Here is a 15,005-nt window from a genome sequence, read left to right as displayed (position 1 = left end):
GAGGTCAAAATTGAGCTATTAAACTTTCTGGTAGTACAGTTGAGTGCATCTCGAACGGCAATTGTTTGTATCTTCCCTGCCAGACGTAAGACTATTATTGTTTCTCAAAGAGCATTTAAAGACTGAGCTGGGGGTTGATTATTAAATAATAACATAGGCACCAACTTTGCTTACTAATACTTTCTAATCATTTGTAAAGTAACAATACGTTGCATAGGGAAAGATCTTTAATGTGCTTAGCTGCACGATCAATTAGGCTCCTTCCGGCACCACGACATGGGAGGCCTAGCCGGTCGCTAGGAGGTCCTTCTCTGGCTGGCGTTCGTGCGGACGAGACCTACTCTGTGGCTGCACCCCTAATCTCCTCCCTTCTCCTCTTACTTATTTCCCTTACCCTAAGTTCCTGTACCCTTAAGTTAAGTATTATATGGTGTTAAGTGTGCCTACTCTGATAGTAAATATTGGTGAGACCTGGGGATAGTATTTGCCAGTGTTTTGGGTACCCCTAAGTGTTGTGTTTTGTATTAGGGTACCACATGGTCTCACTACCCTAAGCTGCATCCAGCTTCAGTGCTTATCCAGTAGTACTTTACCCTAGCTTGTTATTAGTGTAAACCTTGTATCCTGCCTAGGTGGACCAAGGCTTTTAACGTAAGATAGTGTGGTAAAGTTATTATTATTGTTATTTGTGTGAGTGTATATGGGGGGTTGTTAAGGGGTTAATAAATAAGTACATGAATTACAGAGTATCCCTTCTTCCAGTGTGGGAGTGCGTTGATCAACCCTTAGACTAACATATATGGTCTTGTAGCAAGTTATTACTACTGTGGATAGTTTATTTTGGGGGCCGGGCCTTTTAGCTCTCCCATATTTGATACTCTTGTCTTCTAACTACCCTTACCCCTTAATAGTACCAGTCCCCCATAGAAGCCCCACACATATTATTTGTAACAACCCTCTTTTCCGTTTGGTGAGCCGTCTAGAATCTTGAAGAAGTTCCTGTATAATATATTAATAGTTGGGACTTACAGTGTGTCGTTGTCTGCTTCATTGGTGGTTGCTTGGCGGTTAACATTCATTTTAATGATATCTTCGATATATCCATAAGAATATCCATTATTGGCCAGGACCTGTCAATTGGTAGGACTCTACCAATTTCGTCATCAACCTGCTTCCACCTGGAGCTGTGTGTGAGGGCAAGGTTGACAACACTCCACTTGTACCTATCATGGCTCTCACTCTCAGCATTAAGGCACACTCCCATGTTGGTTCCCTCAGTGCAGACCGATATTAAAGCCACCATAACTTTCCCAGACTATTACATAATGCCTGCAATATCAAATTTCCGGAAAGTCGTAAACAAAGTTGCATAGAGACTTATCTAACTGTTGAAAGTGGCAAAAATAGTCAATGTCAGTTTTAAGGATAAGAAACAGATCACAAAGGCAGGAAATATATCCTACATTTGAAATTTAATTCGTAAAGTTCTTTTAAACTTTTAAATTTATAAAAGAATATATAATCAAAGAGCTTGATGAGAATACGGCAAGTCTCTCTGAACGTCTGAATGGGCAATTTTGTATTCATTTGAAGTATTTAAGAGTAAGTTTAAGAGATCTGATGGGTAAGAGTACGGCTCAAGAGGGAGAGTGTTAATCTCAGAACACCAAGAGGCAGAGTGTTCAACTCAGAACACCAAGAGTGACAGTGTTCATCCCAGAACACCAAGAGTGACAGTGTTCATCTCAGAACACCAAGAGTGACAGTGTTCATCTCAGAACACCAAGAGTGACAGTGTTCATCTCAGAACACCAAGAGTGACAGTGTTCATCTCAGAACACCAAGAGGCAGAGTGTTCAACTCAGAACACCAAGAGTGACAGTGTTCAGCCCAGAACACCAAGAGTGACAGTGTTCAGCCCAGAACACCAAGAGTGACAGTGTTCATCTCAGAACACCAAGAGGGAGAGTGTTCATCTCAGAACACCAAGAGTGACAGTGTTCATCCCAGAACACCAAGAGTGACAGTGTTCATCTCAGAACACCAAGAGTGACAGTGTTCATCCCAGAACACCAAGAGTGACAGTGTTCATCTCAGAACACCAAGAGTGACAGTGTTCATCTCAGAACACCAAGAGTGACAGTGTTCATCTCAGAACACCAAGAGGGAGAGTGTTCATCTTAGAACACCAAGAGGGAGAGTGTTCATCCCAGAACACCAAGAGTGACAGTGTTCATCTCAGAACACCAAGAGTGACAGTGTTCATCCCAGAACACCAAGAGTGACAGTGTTCATCTCAGAACACCAAGAGGGAGAGTGTTCATCTTAGAACACCAAGAGGGAGAGTGTTCATCCCAGAACACCAAGAGTGACAGTGTTCATCTCAGAACACCAAGAGGGAGAGTGTTCATCTTAGAACACCAAGAGGGAGAGTGTTCATCCCAGAACACCAAGAGTGACAGTGTTCATCCCAGAACACCAAGAGGGAGAGTGTTCATCCCAGAACACCAAGAGTGACAGTGTTCATCCCAGAACACCAAGAGGGAGAGTGTTCATCTCAGAACACCAAGAGTGACAGTGTTCATCCCAGAACACCAAGAGTGACAGTGTTCATCTCAGAACACCAAGAGTGACAGTGTTCATCTCAGAACACCAAGAGTGACAGTGTTCATCTCAGAACACCAAGAGGGAGAGTGTTCATCTTAGAACACCAAGAGGGAGAGTGTTCATCCCAGAACACCAAGAGTGACAGTGTTCATCTCAGAACACCAAGAGGGAGAGTGTTCATCTTAGAACACCAAGAGGGAGAGTGTTCATCCCAGAACACCAAGAGTGACAGTGTTCATCCCAGAACACCAAGAGGGAGAGTGTTCATCCCAGAACACCAAGAGTGACAGTGTTCATCCCAGAACACCAAGAGGGAGAGTGTTCATCTCAGAACACCAAGAGTGACAGTGTTCATCCCAGAACACCAAGAATGGCAGTGTTCGTCCCAGAACACCAAGAGGGAGAGTGTTCATCCCAGAACACCAAGAGTGACAGTGTTCATCTCAGAACACCAAGAGGGAGAGTGTTCATCTTAGAACACCAAGAGTGACAGTGTTCATCCCAGAACACCAAGAGGGAGAGTGTTCATCCCAGAACACCAAGAGTGACAGTGTTCATCCCAGAACACCAAGAGGGAGAGTGTTCATCTCAGAACACCAAGAGTGACAGTGTTCATCCCAGAACACCAAGAGGGAGAGTGTTCATCCCAGAACACCAAGAATGGCAGTGTTCATCTCAGAACACCAAGAGTGACAGTGTTCAACTCAGAACACCAAGAGGGAGACTGTTCATCTGAGAACACCAAGAATGGCAGTGTTCATCTCAGAACACCAAGGGGGAAGAGTGACCATTTGACAACATCAAGGAGAGAGAGAGAGTTAAATGAAGCACCTTTAAGAAGCAGTTACTTTGCAGGAAGGTGCAAAGTGAACAATTCCTTACAGCTATACCATGGGGTAACAGGGCTCAGAGACCAGGCTGCACAAGACATGATGGACCACATCACGCAGAAGTGTACGGAGGCAGCAGACAAGTTTGTCACAGTCCAAAAGGTAAAAATACGAAATGCAAATGAGGAACCAATAGTTTAATCTGGTAGTTTAATCATAATTTTAATCATTAAATTAAAAACTTTGTAATTTCTACCCAGATTATTGTGTAAATTTAGCTAGTAATTTCTCTCTCAGTGTACTGGCAGCGGAAGCAGTTTACACAGCGTTTATGACAATGGCAAATCAATTCGAGGCAGTGTGTGGTTGGCAGCTATTGATCACAGGTCAGGGTAGGCCAGATGGCTTCCCCGGACTGAGGAGAGGCGGCGCTTCAGAGAGGTGACCGCAAAGGCAGTTAGGGACGGTGTTGCCAGGCCTGGCGGGCGTGGGAGCCCTCGATCACGCGTTGACTGCAAGAGGGCTGAGGAGGCTCCAAGAGACGCCATCAGCACACGGCACCTCTCAGTGCTGGACAGGACATCGATGTAGAGGGCCAGGACCTGGGGTGGACTCAGCTAAGGCCAGGACCTGGGGTGGACTCAGCTAAGGCCAGGACCTGGGGTGGACTCAGCTAAGGCCAGGACCTGGGGTGGACTCAGCGAGAGGTCAGGACCTGGGGTGGACTCAGCCAGGGTCAGGACCTGGGGTGGACTCAGCCAGGGTCAGGACCTGGGGTGGACTCAGCCAGGGTCAGAACCTGGGGTGGACTCAGCCAGGGTCAGGATCTGGGGTGGACTCAGCTTATGTCAGGACCTGGGGTGGATTCAGCTAGGGCCAGGACCTGGGGTGGACTCAGCCAGGGCCAGGACCTGGGGTGGACTCAGCCAGGGGTCAGGACCTGGGGTGGACTCAGCTTGGGCCAAGACCTGGGGTAGACTCAGCTAATGTCAGGACCTGGGGTGGACTCAGCTAATGTCAGGACCTGGGGTGGATTCAGCTAGGGCCAGGACCTGGGGTGGACTCAGCCAGGGCCAGGACCTGGGGTGGACTCAGCCAGGGCCAGGACCTGGGGTGGACTCAGCTAGGGTCAGGACCTGGGGTGGACTCAGCCAGGGGTCAGGACCTGGGATGGACTCAGCTAGGGCCAGGACTGAGTTCCAGGAGTCTGAGTTCCCTAGGGCCAGCAGGTGTGAGTATAGGACCATGTGTGAGTATAGGACCAGGTGTGAGTATAGGACCAGGTGTGAGTATAGGAGCATGTGTGAGTATAGGACCAGGTGTGAGTATAGGACCATGTGTGAGTATAGGACCAGGTGTGAGTATAGGACCAGGTGTGAGTATAGGAGCATGTGTGAGTATAGGACCAGGTGTGAGTATAGGACCATGTGTGAGTATAGGACCATGTGTGAGTATAGGACCAGGTGTGAGTATAGGACCATGTGTGAGTATAGGACCATGTGTGAGTATAGCAGCAGGTGTGAGTATAGGAGCATGTGTGAGTATAGCAGCAGGTGTGAGTATAGGACCATGTGTGAGTATAGGACCATGTGTGAGTATAGGACCATGTGTGAGTATAGGACCAGGTGTGAGTATAGGACTATGTGTGAGTATAGGACCATGTGTGAGTATAGGACCATGTGTGAGTATAGGATCAGGTGTGAGTATAGGACCATGTGTGAGTATAGGAGCAGGTGTGAGTATAGGACCATGTGTGAGTATAGGAGCAGGTGTGAGTATAGGACCATGTGTGAGTATAGGACCATGTGTGAGTATAGGACCAGGTGTGAGTATAGGACCAGGTGTGAGTATAGGACCATGTGTGAGTATAGGACCATGTGTGAGTATAGGACCAGGTGTGAGTATAGGACCATGTGTGAGTATAGGACCATGTGTGAGTATAGCAGCAGGTGTGAGTATAGGAGCATGTGTGAGTATAGCAGCAGGTGTGAGTATAGGACCATGTGTGAGTATAGGACCATGTGTGAGTATAGGACCATGTGTGAGTATAGGACCATGTGTGAGTATAGGACCATGTGTGAGTATAGCAGCAGGTGTGAGTATAGGAGCATGTGTGAGTATAGCAGCAGGTGTGAGTATAGGACCATGTGTGAGTATAGGACCATGTGTGAGTATAGGACCATGTGTGAGTATAGGACCAGGTGTGAGTATAGGACTATGTGTGAGTATAGGACCATGTGTGAGTATAGGACCATGTGTGAGTATAGGATCAGGTGTGAGTATAGGACCATGTGTGAGTATAGGAGCAGGTGTGAGTATAGGACCATGTGTGAGTATAGGAGCAGGTGTGAGTATAGGACCATGTGTGAGTATAGGACCAGGTGTGAGTATAGGACCATGTGTGAGTATAGGACCAGGTGTGAGTATAGGACTATGTGTGAGTATAGGACCATGTGTGAGTATAGGAGCATGTGTGAGTATAGCAGCAGGTGTGAGTATAGGACCATGTGTGAGTATAGGACCATGTGTGAGTATAGGACCATGTGTGAGTATAGGACCATGTGTGAGTATAGGATCAGGTGTGAGTATAGGACCATGTGTGAGTATAGGACCATGTGTGAGTATAGGAGCAGGTGTGAGTATAGGACCATGTGTGAGTATAGGAGCAGGTGTGAGTATAGGACCATGTGTGAGTATAGGAGCAGGTGTGAGTATAGGACCATGTGTGAGTATAGGAGCAGGTGTGAGTATAGGACCATGTGTGAGTATAGGAGCAGGTGTGAGTATAGGACCATGTGTGAGTATAGGACCATGTGTGAGTATAGGACCAGGTGTGAGTATAGGACTGTGAGTATAGGACCATGTGTGAGTATAGCAGCAGGTGTGAGTATAGGACCATGTGTGAGTATAGGACCATGTGTGAGTATAGGACCATGTGTGAGTATAGGACCAGGTGTGAGTATAGGACTATGTGTGAGTATAGGACCATGTGTGAGTATAGGACCATGTGTGAGTATAGGATCAGGTGTGAGTATAGGACCATGTGTGAGTATAGGAGCAGGTGTGAGTATAGGACCATGTGTGAGTATAGGAGCAGGTGTGAGTATAGGACCATGTGTGAGTATAGGACCATGTGTGAGTATAGGACTAGGTGTGAGTATATGACCAGGTGTGAGTATAGGACCATGTGTGAGTATAGGACCATGTGTGAGTATAGGACCAGGTGTGAGTATAGGACCATGTGTGAGTATAGGACCATGTGTGAGTATAGCAGCAGGTGTGAGTATTGGAGCATGTGTGAGTATAGCAGCAGGTGTGAGTATAGGACCATGTGTGAGTATAGGACCATGTGTGAGTATAGGACCATGTGTGAGTATAGGACTATGTGTGAGTATAGGACCATGTGTGAGTATAGCAGCAGGTGTGAGTATAGGAGCATGTGTGAGTATAGCAGCAGGTGTGAGTATAGGACCATGTGTGAGTATAGGACCATGTGTGAGTATAGGACCATGTGTGAGTATAGGACCAGGTGTGAGTATAGGACTATGTGTGAGTATAGGACCATGTGTGAGTATAGGACCATGTGTGAGTATAGGATCAGGTGTGAGTATAGGACCATGTGTGAGTATAGGAGCAGGTGTGAGTATAGGACCATGTGTGAGTATAGGAGCAGGTGTGAGTATAGGACCATGTGTGAGTATAGGACCAGGTGTGAGTATAGGACCATGTGTGAGTATAGGACCAGGTGTGAGTATAGGACTATGTGTGAGTATAGGACCATGTGTGAGTATAGGAGCATGTGTGAGTATAGCAGCAGGTGTGAGTATAGGACCATGTGTGAGTATAGGACCATGTGTGAGTATAGGACCATGTGTGAGTATAGGACCATGTGTGAGTATAGGATCAGGTGTGAGTATAGGACCATGTGTGAGTATAGGACCATGTGTGAGTATAGGAGCAGGTGTGAGTATAGGACCATGTGTGAGTATAGGAGCAGGTGTGAGTATAGGACCATGTGTGAGTATAGGAGCAGGTGTGAGTATAGGACCATGTGTGAGTATAGGAGCAGGTGTGAGTATAGGACCATGTGTGAGTATAGGAGCAGGTGTGAGTATAGGACCATGTGTGAGTATAGGACCATGTGTGAGTATAGGACCAGGTGTGAGTATAGGACTGTGAGTATAGGACCATGTGTGAGTATAGCAGCAGGTGTGAGTATAGGACCAGGTGTGAGTATAGGACCAGGTGTGAGTATAGGACCAGGTGTGAGTATAGGACCAGGTGTGAGTATAGGACCAGGTGTGAGTATAGGACTGTGAGTATAGGACCATGTGTGAGTATAGGACCATGTGTGAGTATAGGACCAGGTGTGAGTATAGGACTGTGAGTATAGAACCATGTGTGAGTATAGCAGCAGGTGTGAGTATAGGACCAGGTGTGAGTATAGGACCATGTGTGAGTATAGGACCAGGTGTGAGTATAGGACCAGGTGTGAGTATAGGAGCATGTGTGAGTATAGGATCAGGTGTGAGTATAGGACCATGTGTGAGTATAGGACTATGTGTGAGTATAGGATCAGGTGTGAGTATAGGACCATGTGTGAGTATAGGAGCAGGTGTGAGTATAGGACCATGTGTGAGTATAGGACCATGTGTGAGTATAGGATCAGGTGTGAGTATAGGACCATGTGTGAGTATAGGACCATGTGTGAGTATAGGACCATGTGTGAGTATAGGATGAGGTGTGAGTATAGGATGAGGTGTGAGTATAGGACCATGTGTGAGTATAGGATCAGGTGTGAGTATAGGACCATGTGTGAGTATAGGACCATGTGTGAGTATAGGACCAGGTGTGAGTATAGGACCAGGTGTGAGTATAGGACCATGTGTGAGTATAGGACCAGGTGTGAGTATAGGACCATGTGTGAGTATAGGACCATGTGTGAGTATAGGATCAGGTGTGAGTATAGGACCATGTGTGAGTATAGGACCATGTGTGAGTATAGGACCATGTGTGAGTATAGGACCATGTGTGAGTATAGGACCAGGTGTGAGTATAGGACCATGTGTGAGTATAGGAGCAGGTGTGAGTATAGGACCATGTGTGAGTATAGGAGCAGGTGTGAGTATAGGACCATGTGTGAGTATAGGACCATGTGTGAGTATAGGAGCAGGTGTGAGTATAGGACCATGTGTGAGTATAGGACCATGTGTGAGTATAGCAGCAGGTGTGAGTATAGGACCATGTGTGAGTATAGGACCATGTGTGAGTATAGGAGCAGGTGTGAGTATAGGACCATGTGTGAGTATAGGACCATGTGTGAGTATAGGAGCAGGTGTGAGTATAGGACCATGTGTGAGTATAGGACCAGGTGTGAGTATAGGACCATGTGTGAGTATAGGACCATGTGTGAGTATAGGATCAGGTGTGAGTATAGGACCATGTGTGAGTATAGGACCATGTGTGAGTATAGGACCATGTGTGAGTATAGGACCATGTGTGAGTATAGGAGCAGGTGTGAGTATAGGACCATGTGTGAGTATAGGACCATGTGTGAGTATAGGACCATGTGTGAGTATATGAGTACTAACATTGGCTGCTAATTTAAGAGAGAGGTAATGTATGTCTCCTGAGATTTAGAGATAAGGTAATTAGAACCCAGGAGGTGACCACCGGTTGCTGGGGTGATATACGAGCGGTGACTTACAGTGTACTGTAGGTGCGGGTATACAGCTGTGAACCATGTGGTATACTCAAAGTTATATTGTGAATATAGTTATATTTACCGAGTGGCGTTTCTTCAACCTCTCGCCTTGTGTTCCTGGCGTTTAGGAGGCCTGTGTGTAGGAGGAGGGAGCATGCCTCTGATGTATCTATACTGTGACTATACTGTAATATAGTGCAAGTTGAGATACAACAGTGGTGTACTGAGCAGCACAGTGGTGTACTGAGCAGCACAGTGGTGTACTGAGCAGCACAGTGGTGTACTCAGCAGCACAGTGGTGTACTGTGCCACACAGTGGTGTACTGAGCAGCACAGTGGTGTACTGAGCAGCACAGTGGTGTACTGAGCAGCACAGTGGAGTACTGAGCAGCACAGTGGTGTACTGAGCAGCACAATAGTGTACTCAGCAGCACAGTGGTGTACTGAGCAGCACAGTGGTGCACTGAGCAGCACAGTGGTGTACTGAGCAGCACAGTGGTGTACTGAGCAGCACAGTGGTGTGCTGAGCAGCACAGTGGTGTACTGAGCAGCACAGTGGTGTACTGAGCAGCACAGTGATGTACTGAGCAGCACAGTGGTGTACTGAGCAGCACAGTGGTGTACTGAGCAGCACAGTGGTGTATTGACCAGCACAGTGGTGTACTGAGCAGCACAGTGGTGTACTGAGCCGCACAGTGGTGTACTGAGCAGCACAGTGGTGTACTGAGCCAAACAGTGGAGTACTGAGCAGCACAGTGATGTACTGAGCAGCACAGTGGTGTACTGAGCAGCACAGTGGTGTACTGAGCACCTCATTGGTGTACTGAGCAGCACAGTGTTGAACTGAGCAGCACAGTGGTGTACTGAGCAGCACAGTGGTGTACTGAGCAGCACAGTGGTGTACTGAGCAGCACAGTGGTGTACTGAGCAGCACAGTGGTGTACTGAGCAGCACAGTGGTGTACTGAGCAGCACAGTGGTGTACTGAGCAGCACAGTGGTGCACTGAGCAGCACAGTGGTGTAGTGAGCAGCACAGTGGTGTACTGAGCAGCACAGTGGTGTACTGAGCAGCACAGTGGTGTACTGAGCAGCACAGTGGTGTACTGAGCACCACAGTGGTAAAGCAACTAAGTACTAGGATATGGAGAAATTACAGAAATAACAGGACACCAGAGGGGAGGAAGATACTAATGGGCACCTCAGGGTCAGAAGAGAGGCAGACAGACAGTACGAAAATTACATAGCAAATAAAGCCCTGACTGAACCCAAACTGTTGCACAGCCACATCAGAAGGAAAACAACAGAGAAGGAACAGATAATAGAAGTGAGGATAAGGGCAGACAGATTCACTTCAAATGATTAGGAGGTGTGTGAAGAATAGGAAGTCTTCACAACAGAGCAAGAAGTTTCTGAACCAAGGGAGGGAATATCTAACCACACACATCTGGATGAGTTAGAAATTGCAAGTAAGGAGGAAATAAATTATTTGCTTGAAATGGATGTGGCAAAGGCTTCAGACCCTAGATGGAATCTCACCATGGATTCTAAAAGAAGGAGTAGAAGCACTGTGCTTACATTTCTCATCGGTGTATAACAAGACACTGGCAACAGAAGAACTGCCAAAAATTTGGAAGAAGGCTAATGAAGCTCTAATATACAAGGAGGCAGATAAATAGAAGGCACTGGTCTACAGGCCAATGTCTCTAACTTGCATACCATGCAAGGTGATGGAGAAGATTGTGAGGAAAACTAGTAGAAAATCAGGAGAGAAATCCCTTTGTAACACATCACCAGCATATGTTCAATGATGGCAAATGTTACATATCATGATTAATTGAATTCTACGACCAGGCAACACAATTCAGACATGAAGGAGAGGGCTGGGCAGACTGCATATTTTTCGAATGTCAGAAAGTCTTTGATACCTTACCACGCTGAAGATTACTGTATAAGTTTGAGATGCAGGCGGGAGTAAAAATGTAGGTACTCACGTAGATAAGGAAGTACCTAAGCAACAGAAGACAGCGAGTCACTGTGAGAGGTGAGGTCTCGGAGTGGCGAGGCGTCACCAGTGGAGTCCCATAGGGTTCAGACCTTTGTCCTATCCTGTTTCCTGATATATGTAAACGATCTGCTAGAGGGAGAGATGGTTATCTTGAGACGGTTATCTTGAGATGATTTCGGGGCTTAGTGTCCCCTCGGCCCGGTCCTCGACCAGGCCTCCAACCCCAGGAAGCAGCCCGTGACAGCTGACTAACACCCAGGTACCTATTTACTGCTAGGTAACAGGGGCATCAGGGGTGAAAGAAACTCTGCCCAATGTTTCTCGCCGGCGCCCGGAATCGAACCCGGGACCACAGGATCACGCGTCCAGTCCGCTCAGCCACCGGCTCCCCCGGGAATAGACTCGTTCCTCCCAATATTTGGTGATGATACAAAAATTAAGAGGAGGATTAAGACCGAGGAAGATAGCAAGAGGATACAAGACGACCTAGACAAACTGAAGAAATAATCCAACAAATGGCTACTTAAGTTCAACTCAAGTAAATGTAAGGTAATGAAGCAAGGTGGAGGGAGCAGGAGGCCATACACAAAGCACCGAATGGGAAATGAAATCCTCCATTAAAAACGGACAAAGATAACGATCTAGGAGTTGATTTCACGCCAGTGAGAGTAGAGAGCACCAGCTAGCTGACAATGGGCGGTGGAGAGTGCACACCGACATGTGAACAGTGCACACTCCAAGTACACTCGAGCTAGTCTCGTTAATATGACAGCTAGTCTGGTGCTGTCGGATATCAGAGGACAGTGTATGTCATCAGCTGTCAGTTGAAACCACGTTGGCCGACGTGACATTATTCTCAATGGAATTACAGCCATTGTAATAGGTATTATATTAGTTAAATCTATAGATGAAAATATTCATTTATAATCAGAGAATATTTTAAAATGTTTAAATTTGGCCTCGATGGGCAAGTTTATTGAGCAGCGCCACTCATCCTATGAGTGAACACACCGCCATAGTGACGGTATTGGGCAGCGCCACTCATCCTATGAGTGAACACACCGCCATAGTGACGGTATTGGGCAGCGCCACTCATCCTATGAGTGAACACACCGCCATAGTGACAGTATTGGGCAGCGCCACTCATCCTATGAGTGAACACACCGCCATAGTGACAGTATTGGGCAGCGCCACTCATCCTATGAGTGAACACACCGCCATAGTGACAGTATTGGGCAGCGCCACTCATCCTGTGAGTGAACACACCGCCATAGTGACGGTATTGGGCAGCGCCACTCATCCTGTGAGTGAACACACCGCCATAGTGACAGTATTGGGCAGCGCCGCTCTTCATGTGAGTGGACACACCGCCATAGTGACAGTATTGGGCAGCGCCGCTCTTCATGTGAGTGGACACACCGCCATAGCAGCATGTACAACACTCCCCAATAGGAAGAAAACCCGCTGGGTTGTTCATCTTGTCACTTGTACCCAGACACAGCTGGGATTTGCTTAACTGTCTCAATTGAACAGCTTATCAAACAAGAAGATTAACATTCGTCAACCCTTAAAATCTTACGTTATCTTGCGGGTTCAAAATGGGGGAAATCTTTTAAGAACAGTATCAATATTTGACAAACAGCGTTTTCCTAACTCAAACAATGTGGGGTTTATTATTCAACAAATATTTCTAATAATATTAGATGTCCAAACACTCACAGGTACTGGTCTAGGCGGTGCACGTCACTCTCACCACAGATTCACAGATTCTGCAACTCCTCTGCCCAACTGTTATAATTAAGGCAATTGTGATTATAGCAATCCCATAATGATTGGGATTGCCAGCTGCAACCACATTGTATCAGCGTACAGATTCACTGATTTGTTCTTCACTCCTCCTTTCCTTAGTAACCTTGTCACGGTGATGTTGCCTGACAATACCTCTAATTTGTAGAAGAGTCTTGGGTATGAAGTATTCAATATGGTCTCCTTCAGCGCCTTCAGCAGCCAGCACATCTGCTCGTTCATTCCCACATATTCCACCATGGGAGGGGATCCACAGAAACTTGATGACTCTTTCCTGGTTGGTTAGTACCCTCACAGCTCCTAATCTCAGCGACTATCGCAAGATTTTCTGTCCGATTTTTAGTAAGACTTTGTAGCACTGCTTAGAATCAATGTAGATCACTGCACCATTAGTGTTTCGTTCAAGGAATCTTAACGCCATAACATTGGCAGTTAACTGCGCTTGTATTGAAGAGGTATAATTCTCAATACAGGCTTGTCCTTCATTTCCGCGTTGTAATGCATTATTCCTAATTACATTGTATGCTGCACCAGCCCTGCTATTGACAGGGTTAGATGACCCATCAGTGTAGATTTGCTCCAACTCAATTCCGGCTTCTTTATAGATTTCCTCCAGCTAATTGTGCCTCATTTCTTGAGCTATCATGTTGGAATTTTTGTTGACATTTCATTGATGATAATCCTGCATGAGTCATCCTCCCAGGGAGGTAACCTCTCTACAGGCAGGAGCTCACGGGCTTGCTCAAGCAGGTGAAGTTCTTCGAGGCAGCAGAGGGATCTGTGATGACGTTTTCTGCTTCTCCTGTTTCCCCCTGAAAGTAACACAGAACTTATTTTTTTGGCTACACCATTGTAATGGGGTTCTCTGGCTATCTTAATTGCAAGCTTAGCATTCAGTTCCTGAATTCGGCTTTTAACACTGAGGAGGGACAACTCCTCTCGTAGATTAGACGTTTTGGCACTTCTTGGGACTGCAAGAATAATTGTCATGGCTTTATCTTTTATAATTTCAAGTTTTTTTTCAAATCACTTTGGGAATAAGTGCACAAAACTGGTGTGGCAAAGTCTATGACAGAGCGCACATAAGCTGTGTACATCATTTTAAGCACAGAAATAGAAGCTTCATGCCCATTCCAGGTCATTGCTTTCAGTGCCCTGAATCTACTTTTGCATGTTCCAATGCTTTAGTCGAGCTCCTCTTTCTGCTCCTCTTTCTTTCACTTGTTAGAGACAACAGTGACGCCAAGGTACTGATAGTGGTCAACGCATTCAAGTGTTACATCATTAATTTGTAGTTGTTTATTTTCTCCCCGCCTGTGATGGGAGTATGATTTTGTCTTGTTTGTGGAGAGAGTGAAACCGAGTTCGACACATTTCCTTCCATGGAGTTCAATAGACTGTAAAATTTTCCCAAGGTGGGAGCTTGTATTAGGACATCATCTGCATATCCCACTTGTTGTGTTCCTTCCTAAATTAAATATTTGCAATGGCGTTCATAAGTATAATAAATAGTGTGGGGTTTAAGATCCCTCCTTGGTGGGTTCCGAGTTCCATACTCACTGTTCTCGAGATTACTTCGTTGAAGCAGACCTTAGCTTTCTTCCCTGTGAGTTAGTCTTCAATCCATTTCATGAGTATCACCTTGAGACCGATGTATGCAAGCTCGTCCAGGATCCCAATTCCCGGTGCTTTGTCGAGGGCTCTTTTAATGTCCACAAATACAGAGAACATAGCTGTGTCATTAGCTTAGTAATTAACTATACAATTTGCTGTGCTCCATCCTTTAACAAATCCATTGAACTCCTCCCCTAACCTGCCTATTTCGAGCAACAGTCAGTTTAGGATGATTCTTTCAAGCGTCTTGCAAGGGCATGGCATGAGACTGATAGGTCTGTAATTGCCAGGGTCATTGGGTTTCGAAATGGGAACAATTATTACATGTTTCTATCGTGTGGGGCAACACTCCACTTAGGAATGACTTGTTAAACAAGTGGTGTAGTAGATTCCCAGCTACCTCGCACAGTGCATTGAGTATGTCGTAGGTGCCGCCATC

The 15,005-nt window shown here is 46.2% G+C and overlaps 1 protein-coding gene across 1 annotated transcript in view; it reads right to left on the bottom strand.

Moving 5' to 3' along the window:
- The window catches only part of LOC138368944 (mucin-2-like), a 145,615-nt gene extending 130,932 nt beyond the window's left edge, over nucleotides 1-14,683 (bottom strand). The window contains exons 1-4 of the mRNA XM_069331669.1: nucleotides 14,594-14,683; nucleotides 13,687-13,764; nucleotides 12,900-12,934; nucleotides 10,678-10,757 (exon numbers count right to left, since the gene is read on the bottom strand). Of these exons, the coding sequence (XP_069187770.1) occupies nucleotides 10,678-10,757; nucleotides 12,900-12,934; nucleotides 13,687-13,764; nucleotides 14,594-14,683 (283 nt within the window). The remainder of the gene's footprint in view (nucleotides 1-10,677; nucleotides 10,758-12,899; nucleotides 12,935-13,686; nucleotides 13,765-14,593) is intronic.
- Between the last annotated feature and the right edge of the window lie 322 nt (nucleotides 14,684-15,005).

The sequence above is a fragment of the Procambarus clarkii genome, chromosome 26, assembly GCF_040958095.1.
Source record: "Procambarus clarkii isolate CNS0578487 chromosome 26, FALCON_Pclarkii_2.0, whole genome shotgun sequence".
In the NCBI taxonomy this organism is placed as follows: domain Eukaryota; kingdom Metazoa; phylum Arthropoda; class Malacostraca; order Decapoda; family Cambaridae; genus Procambarus; species Procambarus clarkii.
This window is presented reverse-complemented; position numbering and strand designations above follow the sequence as displayed.